General features: G+C 56.5%; 3 protein-coding genes across 7 annotated transcripts; 2 read left to right on the top strand and 1 right to left on the bottom strand.

Moving 5' to 3' along the window:
- The first annotated feature begins 1976 nt into the window (after window positions 1-1976).
- Window positions 1977-7366, top strand: MATK (megakaryocyte-associated tyrosine kinase). The gene is made up of 13 exons (XM_080935998.1): window positions 1977-2243; window positions 3111-3170; window positions 3780-3890; window positions 3980-4095; window positions 4181-4400; window positions 4688-4781; window positions 5229-5294; window positions 5698-5797; window positions 5883-5967; window positions 6047-6120; window positions 6214-6409; window positions 6687-6773; window positions 6856-7366. Exons 2-13 carry the CDS (start codon window positions 3162-3164, stop codon window positions 7093-7095), a joined length of 1398 nt encoding a protein of 465 aa, XP_080792124.1. The 5' UTR covers window positions 1977-2243; window positions 3111-3161; the 3' UTR covers window positions 7096-7366.
- Window positions 7367-8580: 1214 nt separating this feature from the next.
- On the bottom strand, window positions 8581-10703 carry MRPL54 (mitochondrial ribosomal protein L54). The gene is made up of 3 exons (XM_080934987.1): window positions 10559-10703; window positions 9467-9620; window positions 8581-8837 (listed from the first exon to the last, which is right to left on the bottom strand). Exons 1-3 carry the CDS (start codon window positions 10674-10676, stop codon window positions 8705-8707), a joined length of 405 nt encoding a protein of 134 aa, XP_080791113.1. The 5' UTR covers window positions 10677-10703; the 3' UTR covers window positions 8581-8704.
- Window positions 10704-11646: 943 nt separating this feature from the next.
- APBA3 (amyloid beta precursor protein binding family A member 3) lies at window positions 11647-16384 on the top strand. Of its 5 annotated transcripts, none has more exons than XM_080934980.1 (11): window positions 11647-11746; window positions 12274-12944; window positions 13036-13075; window positions 14346-14491; window positions 14573-14659; window positions 14741-14902; window positions 15020-15190; window positions 15333-15545; window positions 15717-15836; window positions 15946-16083; window positions 16175-16384. In XM_080934980.1, exons 2-11 carry the CDS (start codon window positions 12390-12392, stop codon window positions 16244-16246), a joined length of 1704 nt encoding a protein of 567 aa, XP_080791106.1. In that variant the 5' UTR covers window positions 11647-11746; window positions 12274-12389; the 3' UTR covers window positions 16247-16384. The 5 variants fall into 5 exon arrangements, with proteins under 5 accessions (XP_080791106.1, XP_080791105.1, XP_080791103.1 ...); XM_080934979.1 differs by having other exon boundaries at window positions 12274-12956; XM_080934977.1 differs by having other exon boundaries at window positions 12274-12962.
- Window positions 16385-16402: the final 18 nt, after the last annotated feature.

Raw genomic sequence — 16402 nt, 5'->3', positions numbered from 1 at the left:
GCTGACTTCTGTTACCCTTGGTTGTTACCCTTGTTGTCCTTGGTGCTTTGTAAACTATGACCAGGAGTCTTAGTCTAGCCTGGGCTACACAGTGAGACCCTATCTCAAAACAAACAAATAGAAAAAGAGGGTAGAGGGCAACTGCTAATGAATGTCAGAGAGCCTAAGGGGAATTTCCCCAGCAGGAAGCTTTGTCTTTCCCTGAATCCTGGAGTCCCCCCACATGAGAAGCACCACGCAGAGCTAAATTTAAAGGCGTACTAATTGGGGCAGGCAGATCTGGCCGAGATGCAGGCTGGAACAAACTCCATGGAAACTGAGACACTTAGGTGTCCCCAGTACCTAGACTGATGGCAGTGAGTCTCAGAGCCTCAGTTTCCCCATCTGCAAAGTGGGCACAAAGAGTGCTCCCTGTACAAGGAAGCAAAAAGTCCTTGCCTTTAAACGTCTGTCAGGAAGACTGGACACGGTGGCACTCGGGATGCTAGGGGAGGAGCACAGGTTTGAGGTTAGCATGGGCTAGGAGTGAGATTGTCTTAGCGCAGTGTTTGGGCATCTCATATTCCTGCTTTTGAGACAGACTCACATAGTCCAGGTCATCTCAGGTTGCTGAGGCTGACCTTGAAGTCCTGATCCTCTGGCCCAGTCTCCCCATTGTTGGGCGGTTCTGGGTTTAGAGTGAAGGGCTCTGTGCACACCAAGTGAGTGTTGTGTCTGCTGAGCCCCACCCCAGGCTCTTGTACCACCATAAACACCCCTTAGCACTTTCTCCTCCCACATCAAATGACCAGACTGGACAGGGCTGTGGTCAGCAGTGGCAAACTTAAGAACTTCTAGGCACCAGGGTTTCCTTTCTTCATTTTGTGGTTTGGCACATCTGTTTCAGATAGCTGTGATGGCTTTACCAACAAAGATGGGTCCTTAGCACCCTTGAGTGACAGCCACATGGGTCCCAGTAAGGGGGAGCCACACCCCAGACACCTCGCCCAGCTTCTCGAAGAACAGAGTGCTCAGAGACACAGTTTATGATGTTTGTTTTAGGAAATGCCCTCTAAACCCTGATCTTCCCATGCTCCTGCCTCAGCCTCCCCAAAGGCTTGGACTGCAGGTATGTGTCCTTCAATCCCTAGTGACATTACTGTCTCAACACACGCCTCTCGGGGTTCTTTCCAGCTGGGTTGCAGGTAGCCTAGGCTGGCCTTAAGTTGATTATGTCCCCAAGGATGACGTTAGCTTCTGAGCCTTCTGCTTCTATCTCTCCGGTGCTGAGATGACAGGCCTGTGACACCACAGTGTGCCACCCACTGAGCCCCAGGCCCTACTTTTGGATCTTTGCTAATTGCAGGTACCAAAGTAAACATCTGTAAGAAGCCCATTGGTAAGATAACTGCAGGAGTCTCCCTGAGCCTGTGCCAGGTCCAGGCAGAACACTTGGGGCATTACTACACCCGTGGGGCACCCGCCCCTGCTGCGCGTGGGTGTGGTGGGTGCTACAGTGGCTGATGGTGACAGAGGAGGCTGTGATTCAGACACTGTCATCTGAAACAGGGTGGGGGAAAAGTGGAACTTTAGGATGCCTTGGTTTCAAGTCTGGACCTCCCTGGCCAAGGACTCTTGAGTGACACCTGCACCCGCCTAGGGACTTGTAATTAGTGACCTGTGGCTTCCGGGCGTGTCATGTGTCATGTCCACCAGTGCCAGGCACCTCTGTTCAAACGTTGCTTGATTAATGAATTAGGTTTTATTTGCTTTGTTTTTGAGGCAAGATCTCACTATGTAGCTCTCTATTGTAGCCCAGACTGGGCTCCAACTCACAGACATCCTCCTGCCTCTGCCTCCTGAGTGTTGGGAGTGATTAAGTGCGCCACATCAGACTGGCTGGCATCTCTGAAAGAACAGGCTGGCCAGGCAAGGCTGAAGCTTGCCTTGGTCGCCTCCCCAGACAGGGAGCCCGAGCCATTCCCTGCTTCCAGCTTTCCCCGGGTGGGCGATGGAAGGCTAGGACTCAGCGGGGACTGAGAGCACCCGGCACTCAGCACCCCGCCCGGACGGAGTGGGAGGCGGAGCCGGGAGGAGGTTGCGTTGCGGCCGCAGTGAGGCCGGCGCTAGGACCCGCAGGGGCTGCGAACCGGGTCCCCTCCATCCTTGCCCCAAAATGAGGAAGCCTTGCAAGTTGCTCCGAGTTGAGCCACTGGGCGCTCGACCCGCTGGCAGGGACCCTACAGGGGTCGCGCCCTAACCAGGTGAGCGCGCGTGTGCGGGTGGAGAGGGGACGCCACCCTTAAAATGGTCCTGGACCCGGGGGCATAGGGTGCAATGGACTGGTTTTTTGTTTTATTTTGTTTTTCCGGGGTGCGGCGTGCACGTCTCTTGAGTGGAGAGCCCCAGTGGTCACTGCTGGGCCTTTATGTGCCGCAGGCACGCTCACAGGTGCACGCGTGTCGCTGTCGCCCGTGTTGCACACGGGGGAGGGGGGGCTGGTGGCACCTGTGCCCAAGATGCACGTGTACCTCCGCCTGCGCGGATGCCCTGCAAACCCCACTGAGACCTGACACCCCAACCTCCCGCCCTGCCCCCTGCCAGCCACTGGCGTGCCTTGCAGTGCCCGCTCTGGGATGGGGTGGATCCTCTCAGATGTTTCTTTGGTGATCCATGGTGACCGGAGAAGCCAGGAACCGCACAGGAGCCCGGCCTCCCCAGGTTCCGCTCAGGGTCTGATTCCCAGGAATGACCTTGAGTCATGGCCCCTGCCCACAAGCCCAGGAAAGAGGAAGCCACAGACCCAGCTCTTTCTCACACACAGCCCTGGCTGCTACTTGGGCCACCAGGTCACTCCACTTCTGCCTCTGGGCCTCAGTTTCCCTCCCCGAGCAATGGAAGAGTGAAGCTCCCGGGTCTCCTGGCTGGCCTTCGATGGCTGGGAGTCCAAGGACCTACCTACCTCGGGTAAAGATCACTTCCCTATAGCCACCGGCTGCTTTACACCTGAGCCATCCAAGGGATGATCTGAGGGACTCTCTGCTTCCTGGCTGCCGCCTCCACCAGGCCAGACCCTGAGGAAGGAACTGGACCTGGGGATACTCTCAGCATGACACTGCCTCCCTTCACAGGTGAGCCCTCGATTCTTTGGCGCTTGGCACCCCGCGGCTGCTGCAGCTAAGATGCCAACGGTGAGTGTGGGGCCCTGAGTCACCAGACCTTTTTCAACTGTCCCCTTTGGGATAGGACATGCTTCCCCCCCCCCCCACTTGAGCAAGCATCCACCCCTGACAGTCCCCAAGGATTCCACCATACTTGGCCCTGTGTGACTGTAATTCCGTCTGTGTGGCTCTTTTCCTTTCTGCCCCCTCTTCCTTTCTCTCTGTAGAAGACAGCCCCAGGCTTCCATTCTGTGTTATTTGACTTTTGAGGGTCTCAGTGGGTGCCTGGCTTGAGACTTGATGTGTAGCCCAGACTGGCCTCAAACTCACAGAGGTCCACCTGCCTCTGCCCCACCCACAACCAGCCCTGAGTTCTGGGATTACAAGTGTTGGCCACACCCAGGATCATCGTTTAGTTTTTGAGACAGTCTAACTATGGCCCAGACTGGCCTCTGACTGGTCTGGAATCCTCCTGCCTCAGCCAGGATACAAGAAGCCTGTATCTTCACTATTTCCTTGTTCTGTCTTCTGTCCCCACCAGCCCCAGCTTTCTCTCAGGTCTCTGTCTTTTCCAGTTCCCACTTGTCCCTACTGTCAGTCCTGACACCCCCCCCCCCACCTCTGTCTCCTTCCCAGCAGCGCTGGGCCCCTGGGACTCAATGTATGACCAAGTGTGAGAACTCACGCCCCAAGCCGGGTGAGCTAGCCTTTCGAAAGGGTGACATGGTGACCATCTTGGAGGCCTGTGAGGTGAGGGGAGCTGGAGGGTAAGTGTGCCTTAGGGGTGCCAGGGCAGACACCTGTCAGCTCCTCCCCTCACCTGCTCCCTTCCTGTGTAGGACAAGAGCTGGTATCGAGCAAAGCACCACAGCAGTGGGCAGGAAGGGCTGCTAGCAGCCGCTGCTCTGAGACAACGGGAGGCCCTTTCCACTGACCCCAAACTTAGCCTCATGCCGTGAGTAACACCCTCAGGGGTGGCGTGAGGGCCCAGCCACCTTCCACACTTGCCTCACACACCCTCTGCACACACATCCACACAGATGGTTTCATGGCAAGATCTCTGGCCAGGAGGCCATCCAGCAGCTGCAGCCACCTGAGGACGGGCTGTTTCTTGTGAGGGAATCAGCTCGTCACCCTGGAGACTATGTCCTGTGCGTCAGTTTCGGCCGTGACGTCATCCACTACCGTGTCCTGCATCGCGATGGGCACCTCACCATTGACGAGGCCGTGTGTTTCTGTAACCTGATGGACATGGTGGAGGTGACTTGGGGGAAGGCTGGGGTAGCAGGGATGGAAATATGGATGGTGAGCCCCAGTAGCTGTCACTTCTGTCTCTAGAATTGGGGTCACCTCCCCAGGGAGCCCCATGTTGACAGAGACCACCCCTCAGCTCCCATTCTATACCCACTGTTGCCATAGAAACATGCTTACCTTAGCCTGGCATTTAGGGGAGACTGCGACCTCACTGAGTTTGGAGTGGGGGTAGTGGGAATAGGGTCCTAAGAGCCAGAGAGAGGCTCACGGCCACCGATCTCCGGTCTTCATAGCACTACACCAGGGACAAGGGGGCCATCTGCACCAAGCTGGTGAAGCCGAAGAGGAAACAGGGTGCAAAGTCTGCAGAGGAGGAGCTTGCCAAGGGTATGAGCGCCGTGTCGTGAGGGAAGCATCTCCATGCACACAGGCAGACTCCCACCACCGCCGGGACCCCACCTCCCGGACTCTGAGTACAATGTTAGGGTGTTGAGTCTCTATTTCTGTGCCTTTTGTTCTGTGTGGATCAGCAAGGGGAAGACCCTCCCAGAGGCATGGAGGGCCACAAGGGCTACACTTCTTGTCCTTAGAGAAAGGTCCTGGAGCCATGGCTCAAATCTAGGGAAGGAACCTAGGGGCTGTGCTCCGATGAAAGCTGGAGCAGCTGGGGCTTGCAGGATTTAAATGGTACCAGCCTTAGGGCAGCAGCGGGGCAGCCACACGCTCAGGTGTGCACACCTGTGGGGATGTCAGTTCTCCAAGTCTCTGAATGCAAGCCGGGTGGAAAGGGCGGTACCTCTGTCCCCCTCTCAATGGCTCTCTTTGTCCCTGCAGCTGGCTGGCTGCTGGACCTGCAGCATCTGACTCTGGGAGCACAGATCGGAGAGGGGGAGTTTGGAGGTGAGGAGGGGACACAGCAGGCAGTGCTCAGAGCTGACCCCTCAACTGGACAGCGCAGAACAGGTGTTGGCTATCTGGGAAGTAGCCACGCCCTCACCTCCCAGTGTCCTCTACTCAGAAAACCTTCCCTGTGTGCATTACTCTGGGGCTTGGGTCAGAAGACAGTAAACCACTCACACCTCAGTCATGCCAGCCCTGTCCGTCCTGAGCAGCTGGAAATTATGCAAATACGGGCAGTACCTGTGGTCACTTTCATGGAACAGACTTGGATTCTGAATGAGAGAGACATCAAATTTGCATGAATTTTTTTTCTCAACTGGGGCCTGGGGGATGGAACAAGTCCTCCTGGATGTGTTTCCAATCCTCTGCCCAGGCCACGCCCCCAGTCTCTCTGTCCCCACAGCCGTCCTGCAGGGTGAGTACCTGGGTCAGAAGGTGGCTGTGAAGAACATCAAGTGTGACGTGACAGCCCAGGCCTTCTTGGACGAGACGGCTGTGATGACGTGAGTGGTTGGGTGGAGCCGGGCACCAGGGCTGGGGTCCCAGTGTGTACTCATCCCATGTCCCCTCTGCACCCCTGCACCCCAGAAAGCTGCAGCACAGGAACCTAGTCCGACTCCTGGGTGTGATCCTGCACCATGGTTTGTACATTGTCATGGAGCACGTGAGCAAGGTGTGCAAGGTGGCGGATGGGTGGACAGGAAGGGGTGGCCCAACAGCCTGGAGACCCCCAAGTCCCTCCCCCCAAACAGGGCAACCTGGTGAACTTCCTGCGCACACGGGGCCGTGCACTTGTGAGCACCGCTCAGCTCCTGCAGTTTGCTCTGTAAGTGACAATCCCTCCAGGAAGGTATGTCTCAAAAGTGGAAGGGGAAACTGAGGCCTGACTCCAGGGTGGCTGGGCCTTGTCTATCCCTAGTCACGTTGCCGAAGGTATGGAGTACCTGGAGAGCAAGAAACTGGTACACCGGGACCTGGCTGCTCGAAACATCCTGGTCTCTGAGGACTTAGTGGCCAAGGTCAGTGACTTTGGCCTAGCAAAGGCAGAGCGGAAAGGGCTGGACTCAACCCGGCTGCCAGTCAAGTGGACAGCACCTGAGGCTCTCAAAAATGGGGTGAGCAGCCTTCCGCTCCTCTCTGGGGTTCCTCAGAGGGCGCTTGATGTTCTGATTGTGCTGTGTGACCCTATGCGCATCCCTTGACCTCTCTGAGCTTCAAGGGGAATGGTTGCCTCTCCAGTGAGCCCGGGGCCTACAACATTCCTCCTAGAGCTTCCCTCAGCCCGAGTCCCCACTTCTGAAGTAGGCATGGGTTTCACATGGAGGGAAAGCAGCCTGGTACTGTGTCCAGGGAGGCCATGGACTCTCCTCACCCTGACCTCTGCCCCAACAGAGGTTCTCCAGCAAGTCGGATGTCTGGAGTTTTGGGGTGCTGCTGTGGGAAGTCTTCTCATATGGAAGAGCCCCATACCCCAAGATGGTGAGCAGTGCCCTGGGGAGGGGCAGCCTGTGCATCCCATATCACTGACTGCCCCCCCCCATGCTACACCCCGTGTCTACAGTCGCTCAAGGAGGTTTCAGAGGCCGTGGAGAAGGGTTACCGCATGGAGCCCCCTGACGGGTGCCCCGGCCCTGTGCACACCCTCATGGGCAGCTGCTGGGAGGCGGAGCCTGCACGCCGACCACCATTCCGAAAAATAGTGGAGAAGCTGGGCCGTGAGCTCCGCAGTGTGGGTGTCACGGCACCTGCTGGGGGACAGGAGGCTGAGGGCTCAGCTCCCACACGGAGCCAGGACCCCTGAGCAGAAAGTAAGAGGACACAGATGTGGGGAGGGCCAGGACGAGCCAGTGTACAGGGTCTGCAGCCCCTGGGACCCCCATGCCTGGGACACCCCATAAAGAGCAATTGGAAGGATTTTCTACAACTGTGTCTGGTGCCTGTGTCCTCCACCTGCTACTCTGAGCCATCAGAGACCTGCACAGCCGGCTCCCCAAATTCTACTGTGGTTACCATATTCTGTCCACATGAACCTGAGACAGCCTGATTGTTGATGCCTGTGATGCCACCTGAAGTTCCTACCCATTCTGCCTGCACGGGCAGACCACAGGTCTGTCATTCCCCAGCACCCACCTCATCTGTCTGTGAGGCAGGGCACCTGGGGAACAGCCAGGCTAGAAACCCATTTGCCATCAGTCCCCACAGCCACACAGCTGTGCCACCTGCTGGGGGGGGGTCCTAAGCCACTGCCTATGTATGGAATTGCTACAAAAGCTTGCCTAAGGGTCACTCCCAAATATGAGGAGTACCAAGGTGGGGCATTTGTTACATCCCATCTTAGAGCCCAGTGAATGTATGGGATGCCCATGTTGCAGAGGGGACCCACACTTCCTGACTCCAAGGTCAAGATGTTTCTTCCATGGAAGCCAAGACACCAGCATAGAGCCCAGCTGGGAGTCAAAACTGACATGGACCACTTTGAGCACAGCAGTCTGGATGTTGTCTGCTTTCCCAGCCTACCCACCACACAGACTCACCCTGACACACCCAGCCACCCGCCCCTCGGCCCATCTGTAGGTGTGGCTCACAACTGGTGCTGGGACCAAGCAATGAAGGAAACACACTCAGTGCTAATCCTCATGGAGAAGCAATGACCACTGGAGAGCCTTGGAGTGTCCGTGGCACGGGCTGAGGCTGCCATGTCAATAGCATGGCAGACCGACCCAAAGCAGGAGGAGGCTGTGAGTGGTCCAGTCAGACGCACAGCTTGTGCTAAGGCCCAGGCTGGAGCTGGGAGGCAGGTGGGGAAGTCAGGTGACAGGCTCTGCTCCAACTCTGACACATCCTGGGGAGCTGCATCCTTACTCCCTGCCTTCTGGGCAGCACCATGAAGGCTGGTGCTGTATGGATGGAGCCTCAGATCCCATCCGTGAGGCACAGGGTGTTGCCAGGACCACCCAAAGCCCTGGGAAGGGAGCCGATTGCTTCCCGTCTATGGCACTGTCCTGTGTAGGACCTCAGCAGCATGAGCTCTTGGTCCAACCGGACCTGGGGAGGTGGGAAGGGCTTAGGCCACTCGCCCAGTCAGGCTCTTAACCAGATGGCAAAGACAGGGTCTAGTGAATGACAAGTGAGCACAGCCACATCCCAGGCAGAGGGGAGTGGCATTCTTGCTAGCAGCCACAGGCCTCACTGTTGATACCCGGAGGACCAGGCCTGGCCCAGCAGACCCCTCAGGATCTGGAAATGAGGCCCTAGACAGAACAGCGGGGAGCAGAGGCTGGCCCTCCCAGGTCGGACATCACACGTGCGGACCTTTATTCTCACTTATTCACTGTGAGCAAGTGACAGGAGCAGTTCTCTCCCTCTGCGGCTGGACAGCCAGGCTGGCCTGTGAGGTGCCCGTCCTCACACTACAGCTTCCTGTGCTTGCTCAGCCGGTTGTGACGCCAGATATTCTGTTTGCGAAGCAGTCGCCAGTACTCCCGGGACTCCGGCTCTAGTTCCTCCAGCTTTTTGGGGGGACCCAAGTTCACCTGGAACAGCCTGGGGGTGAGAGCTGCATGTGGGCGGTGCCCAGCTGGCTGGCTGGGGCTTTGAACCCCGCCCTGGTTCTCAGTGACGGCGAGAGTGAACTTAAGGGCCTGGCCATCCCCGCCCTGACTCCAGTCTGCCTCTCTGCCCCTTGGTATCTGTTCCAACTGCAAAGGCCTCTTCTCTGCTCCCAGAGAATCAGCTCCGTCCTGCCCCAGGACCTTTGCACAGGCCACACCTTCTATTCACTTGGTCCTGGCTCCATGTGGCCTCCCCGGGAAACAGCTATTGTCCAGCCTGCACCCATGGCCCCGCCTCTCCTAATCTCCTGAGAATGTTGCCCCACGGTAACTGCCTGCTCAGATAACTGTCTGGTTCCCAACTTGCCCTGGGAAGGGGATACTTCTGCTATTGAGCAACCCCTGGGTCCCTGGAACAAGGTTAACTGAGGATCAGTCATAAATGTCAAGAAACAGAGCCCCACCGCCCCCTACAGCCTCGGAGGACATACGGTCCTGGTGCACTCTGTTGTCCAGAACTGCGTGTGACAAGGGTGGGCCAGCACCAGCAAGGTGCTGTCCTGGAGAATGTTCCTGCAGGCTGGGTGTCAGCAGGGCTCCGATGCAGTGTGGTACACTCACCATGTGGGGTACTCGGAGTCTGGCTTCAGGGCCACGTCCTGGCCTTCCTTGTAGATGTTGACCCCCATGGCGTGTGTAGTGAGGCGAGTGGGGTCTGTGCACACCTCAGGGTCCTTCAGGGCCTCAGCGGCCACACCGCCCTTGCCGCCCTTGACTGCACAAAGAGCTCGGGTCACTTCAGCCTGCCCAGCACTGCCCTCCTCCAACCAACAACCCCAGCATCTCCATGCATAACAGGGTCCCACCTCTGTGCTCTGGAGGCCCCCGTCCCTACCACACAACCCCTCCTCCATTCACTGGCAATGACATGGTGGCACATGCCTGTCATCCCAGCATTCTGGAGCTGAGGTTGGGGAATCATAAGACCCTGTCTCAAAACAAAAACAAAATCACCCTCAGGGTAGAGAGATGTTTCAGTGACTCTAGGTCAACTTGCCATGAAACTGTGTCTAAAAAATAGTAAGCAAAAAAATTACAAAAAATAATTACAAAAAAATAATTTTTACTTATTTACTTTTGGAGAGAAGGTGTCACTGTGTAGCTCTCCTGGAACAACACTAAAAAAAAAATTTTTTTAAATTGTTTTTTGAGATGAGGTCTTCCTGGCAGGCCTGGAACTCAGACATCACCCTGCCTTTCCACACCGAGTACTGGGATTAAACGTATACGCCATCACGTTCAGCCTCAAAGCGTGATTTTTAAATAATTATTATCATGGGAGCTGTGCACTGTCACTGAGCGTGAGGGGTCGGTTTGCGTGGGTCCTGGGGATCAAACTCAGGCTTTCGAGGCAAGCACTTTGCACACTGAATCATCTTGCTCACCCACATTACTTTTTAAGTTAAAATAATGACAATAACTTAGTTAGTGGATTATGTTTGGTGATTTACTCAAAATTCGAGCGCGGCACCTGCCCTGGACCCGCCCCGCCCTGGCGCGCAAGGTCCGCGCCTGCGCACTGAGCGCCGAGGCAAGAGGCAAACGCCAGAGGCCTCACAGCGCTCGCACGCACCGCTGCGCCTGCGCAGTTAATCCTCAGAGCCCCACCTCCCCAGCAGCGTGCCCACATTGCTTCCTTCGGAGCCGGCTCACCTGGCTTCTTGGCATATTCCCGGATGAAGATTTCTCCAGGTCCTCTGGAGGCCGAGAGTATCGGGGGATGCCAGCGGGCCCACACCCGGCAAACCCCGAGGAGACAGGCGGCCGCCATGACGCTCGCCGGCCGCTCACACGTGATTCTTCCGTGTTACGTAAGTGCTCCTGAGATGCTTTAGGGCGTTGGAGGCGCCCGCGGCCTTTTGGGAAATGTAGTCTTCAAAAATCTTTGGCCGTCCAATAACTAATTTGAATTTATGGAGCTATCGCCCGTTCAAAGAATAATTAATAAAATTGTTGCCCGTAGTCAAAGCGGTGATGACACACCTTTAATTCCAGTACTCGGGAGATAGAGGTAGGAGGATCTCTGAGTTCAAGGCCAACCTTGTCTACTACATGAGTTTCAGAACAGCCTGGGCTACACAAAGAAACCCTTTGTTAAATAACAGTGATTTAGATATTTACATTAAATGTCACAATAAATTCATGTTTATATCCCAAGTGGAATTCCTGATAGTCAGTTGTGATGTGGAGGTGGAGGCAGGAGGATCAGGAATTCAAATCAGCCTAGGTACATGAGACTATCTCAAGAATAAATAGACTAGTACTAGAATATTCTAGATTCACTGCTAACAGAACTAACCTGGTGAACTCTTTTAGAACACACAGTTAAGTTTGGGGATTATCATCGTCCCTAGTCTATAACTGGGACCATGATGTAATTCCAGTGTTGACTCAAGTCTAGATTGTGCCGTTATAGATCCCTGGGATCCGAACTGGAAGTCTGTCCTCAATAACTTCCATCCAAATTTTCAAGGCACACGATCTTTACTATTACCCTTCCTGGTTTCTGTCCATGTCCTGACTCAGCCGTTTGCGCCCTCAAGTGATGCAGAACCCGATTTTACAATAGAAAAACCGGTTTGGACCTTCCCTCCATTCCTGGAGTCTTGGGATTCGAACCGGAGCTCTACTATCTATGCCGCAAACCTAGTGAGTCCGCGTAAAGCGAGAGCGGCCGAGAGGACTACATTTCCCAGCAGGCGCCGTGAGAGTGTGCATGCGCAATCGTCCTGGATGGTGCACTGACCGATGATCCTGTTCCAAAGCTGGGATCCCAGAGAGCTGCTGACTCTCCTGGAAGGACGGGCGTATCGCATGATTACGCCCAGGCCGGAGGCACAGGTACTGCGGGCCGCGCGGGACTGGACGGGCTCCCGCGGGTGACCTGAGGGCGGTGTCTGAGTTCCGAGACTGAAATCTGAGTCCCGGGGACGGAGTCTGAGTTTCAAGGGAAAGAGCCTGAGTTCTAGGGACCGGAACCTGAGTTCCCACAGTTAGTGCCTGAGTTCTCGAGGCCGGAGCCTAAGTTCTAGGGGCCAGAGCCTGAGTTTTCCACAGTCAGTGCCTGAGTTCTAGGGGCCAGAGCTTGCCTGAGTTCCCCGGACCAGTGCCTGAATTCTGGGGAAGCAGCCTGAGTTCCACGATCCAAAGCGTGAGTTATGGGGCCAGAGCCTGAGTTCTAGGGACCGGAGCCTGGGTTTTAGAGGCCAAAGTCTGAGTTCTAGAGACAGAAGCCTGAGTTCTGGGGGACAGTGCTTGAGTTACCAGGGTCAGTTCTGTGGCTGCAGGCTCAGTTCTAGTGTCTGGGGCAGGCTCCTAAGTTCTTAGCTGCCTTCTGTGTGAAATGGGGGTTCTTTCCTCCTGGGCAGGCCCCACGGGGATGGAACCTGTCACCTGTTGGACCATGGCTTGCCTACGAGCTCCGCATTCAGAGCCCTCGTCTTCCAGCTTGGTGACAGTGCCGGCCTGAACCTGGGTCCCAGACATGGAGTTCCTGCCAGGACCCCAGCATCCTCTAGGGCCCCCAACCATGGACTTGGAGGACCCCAAAGGCCCCGAGGTGTCCTCTGAGAACCATCCTTCTAACACCCACTGGGCTTTAGGGTCCCAAGGCCCCGATACCCTGAGCGAGATGGAGCTGGACACATCCAGTGTGCGGGAACTGGTTCAGCAACTGGAAGCTCTACCCAGTGACCTGGGTGGCCCGTTCCCAGATGGAGCCCCCTGTCCCCTGCACATTGCCACTGGCCAAGGCCTAGCCACCCAGGAGAACTCAGATGCTGGTGGGCTTCTGTCGGCCGAGGCAGGCGGGGACGACCTTCTGGGTCTGCTAAGGTGTGAGGCCTCTTTGCCTGCCCAATCTGTTCCCCCAGATCCTGCACAGTCTGCGCCCCGCCTTCTGCAACCTCCAGAGGACCCCGATGGGGACCCAGGGTGGATGGAAGGGGCATCGGCAGAGCCAGGAGATGGCAGGAGTTCCAACAGCTCCCCGGAGCCCTGGCTGGAGACAGCACCCCTGGTGTCACATCGGGAACCACCTGTGGGTACCCAGGTAATAGTGCCTGCCTCCTCTGACCTCTGACCCTCAGCCATGGCTGGGGACTCAGCCCTGCTCTTCTTCTGTCTTCCAGAGCCAGGAGACCCTGGCTTCATGCCCTGCCATCTCCGAGGGTGAGTGCTCATTCCCAACAGGAATCAGAATGTTCTAGAACAGCCAAATGGGCTCCCAAATGACACAAAATTTGCCAGTGACAATCAAGGCCTAGACAGGACAGTTGAATTAGAGTAGATCCTAGATGCCCAAAGACACGACATACACTGTAGAATGTCCTAGAAGCTACGCTGGTTTAGAACATTGGTTGGCAAAGGTCAGCTCCGGGCTGCTCTGGGGAGTCTTGTGAGCTAAAGATGGCATTTATACGTTTATGCAAGTTTCTGAGAGCTGGGGAGACTGCTCAGTGGGATGGTGCTCGGCACACAAGCGCAAGGACCCAGGTTCGAATCCTCATAGACCATTCAAAAAGCCAGTTGAGGCCGCAACCAGAGCCCAGTGCCAGGGAAGTGGAAACGGAGGGCCTCTGGGGTTACTGATTCCTGCCCTAAAGGCTTGGGAATAAGCAGTTTGTCAGACTGGAATATTCTGGAACTCTCCCATGCCCAGCTCTGTATCGAAGAAGGTTCTAGAGTCAAGGTTGATGCTGGGATTTATCTCAGAAGGGCTATGCTCTTAGAATTTTGCTGGTATCTACATAGTTTGGAGCATTCTCAAACCACAGAAAAATACTCAAAAGGGAGTGCTCAGAGCTCCAGCTGTTAGCTTTGGAGTAACCTGGAAGTTGTAAAACAGAGCCACATGTGGTGGTGCCCACCCGATTCTAGCACCCAGGACACTGAGGCAGGAGGATGGCAGGTTCCACACCAGCTTTGGCTCTATAGCTCAGGGTTTAAAAAGTAATAAAGCAGAATGACCTGGAACTCTGAGCCAGGGTCATGACCTCCAGGGTTGTGACCTCCAGGGTCGTGACCTCCAGGGTCGTGACCTCCAGGGTCATGACCTCCAGGGTCGTGACCTCCAGGGTCGTGGGCTCCAGGGTCATGGGGGAGATTATTTAAGGGCTACCGAGGACCTGGACTTTGAGGCCCCCGGGCTGACTGGAGAGAATTCTAGATCATCATGGAAAATGGCCTTGATCTTGTTTCTTACGGTTTGCATTTGTTGCATGTGGCTGAGGACCCCTTGTGGGAGTCAGTTCTCTGCCTACTATGTGGTGGTGTTCCAGGGTTCGAACTCAGGGTGTCTCACTTGGCTGAAAGGGTCTTTACCTACTGAGCTATATTGCAGGCCCTACCTGCTTCTAGAACCATGAGTTTCTTGAGCTCAGGGATTGGGGACCCCAGGGCCTGCGGAGGGCCTCATCCCTTCCCTTGCTGTCACGGGCAGTTCCAGGCCCCTGTGGACAGGAGGAGCTCATGGATGGCGTCATCTTCGGGGCGAAATATCTGGGCTCTACGCAGCTGCTGTCAGAAGGCAACCCGCCTCCAAGCACACGCATGGGGCAGGCTCAGGAAGCCATGGACCGTGTCAAGGTGAGCCAGGGTAGGGTTCCTGGGTTGCAGGGTATGATGTCCCAACCACCTCGAACTCCTGTGTCCCTCCCTACCCTGCAGGCCCCTGAAGGTGAGACCCAGCCCATGGCAGAAGTGGACATCTTTATCTCTACCAAGCGTGTCAAAGTGCTGTGTGCTGACTCTCAGGTACCCCTGAGACTGGGCCTGACTGTCGTGGACATTTGGGGTGCTTGAGAGGCCCTCAGCCCACCCAGTCCCTGTCCACAGGATGCTCTGATGGACCATGCCCTGCAGACCATCTCCTATATCGCAGACATTGGGCCTGTGCTGGTTTTGATGGCCCGGAGGCGGCTGGCCAGGAGGACAACTCCCCAAGACCGCCAGCGGCGGCTCTACAAGATGTTGTGTCATGTCTTCCACTCAGAAGATGTGAGTAGCCGTGAGCCACTCCCCTCCAGAGCATGGCGTAGAACCCTCGAGGTTTCTTGGAGTGAGCGTTGAAGCTGAGACTGGCCAGGATGTATAGGAGCCACTGTCTTCCCACAGGCCCAGCTCATTGCGCAAGCCATTGGCCAGGCCTTCAGTATCGCCTACAGCCAGTTCCTGCAGGAAAACAAGATCGACCCCAGCCAGGTGGGCACGCAGCCCCCAGCCGCTGCCAGCCACCCACACAACGGTGACCTGGACCACTTCTGCAACAGCCAGAACTGCAGGGAGGTGAGTGCTTGCTCTGCTGCAGCATACAGCCACCCAAGGGACCCCATCCCACCGAGGCCCCACCCCTTACTCCTGCACACGACCCCGCCCCTGCTGAGGCCCCACCCCCTGAACGTGGCTTCCTTCCGTGGCTCCTCCCCAGGTTTGCATCCAGAAGCGGCCCGGCGAGGGCCTGGGCGTTGCGCTGGTTGAGTCAGGCTGGGGCTCGCTGCTGCCCACCGCGGTCATTGCCAACCTGCTCCACGGGGGCCCTGCCGAGCGCTGCGGGGCCCTGAGCATAGGGGACCGAGTCACCGCCATCAATGGAACCAGCCTGGTGGGGCTGTCGCTGGCCGCCTGCCAGGCCGCTGTGCGCGTGAGTCAGGGTTCTGTGGATTGGGACCCCGGGAGCCTTGTAGGGTGCGTAGGAGCCTCCTAAGTTAAGTTGGTGAATAGTTCACTGATCACAACCCCGTGTTTCCCGGGAGATTGATCGGTAGGTAAACTAAGGCCCACAGAGGCCTGAGCAGCATGGTGGGTTCCCCAGGAGGTGCGGCGACACTCATCGGTGACGCTGAGTATCATCCACTGCCCACCGGTCACCACGGCCATCATCCGCCGACCCCATGTGCGCGAGCAGCTGGGCTTCTGTGTGGAGAATGGCATCGTGAGGCTGGGACCCCCAGGCTGGGTGTGGGGTGTGGGCTAGCCCACAGCCTAGGGAGTGAAGGCTAGCGTATAGCCTAGGGGTGGGTCCTGAGCGCTGTCCCCCTCAGATTTGCAGCCTGCTGCGCGGAGGCGCTGCCGAGCGTGGTGGAGTCCGCGTTGGACACCGCATCATTGAGGTCAATGGGCAGAGCGTGGTGGCCATGCCCCATGCGCGCATCATCCAGCTGCTCACGGAGACAAGAGAAGTGTGTGTGGGTGGCCTGGCCGCTCACCCCTGATTCTGCCCCCCCAAAATGACCCAGTCACTGACCCTGACCCTTCACCTCTGATCCCTAGATCCACATCAAGACTATGCCAGCTGCCACCTACCGACTGCTCACAGGACAGGAACAGCCGGTATACCTGTGACTGCCCCACCCACGCGTGCCTTCGTCCCCGCCCCCGCCATCGTCACCCCTTGGCTGGCAGGGAACAGAGTCCTCAGTCTTGTATTATTTTCTACTGTAAAAATATTTTTAAAGATTTATTAAATGATCAGAAGTGTGAGGGCTTGTACAGGCTGGT

The sequence above is a fragment of the Micromys minutus genome, assembly GCF_963924665.1.
Source record: "Micromys minutus genome assembly, chromosome: 22".
Taxonomy (NCBI): Eukaryota; Metazoa; Chordata; class Mammalia; order Rodentia; family Muridae; genus Micromys; species Micromys minutus.
This window is presented reverse-complemented; position numbering and strand designations above follow the sequence as displayed.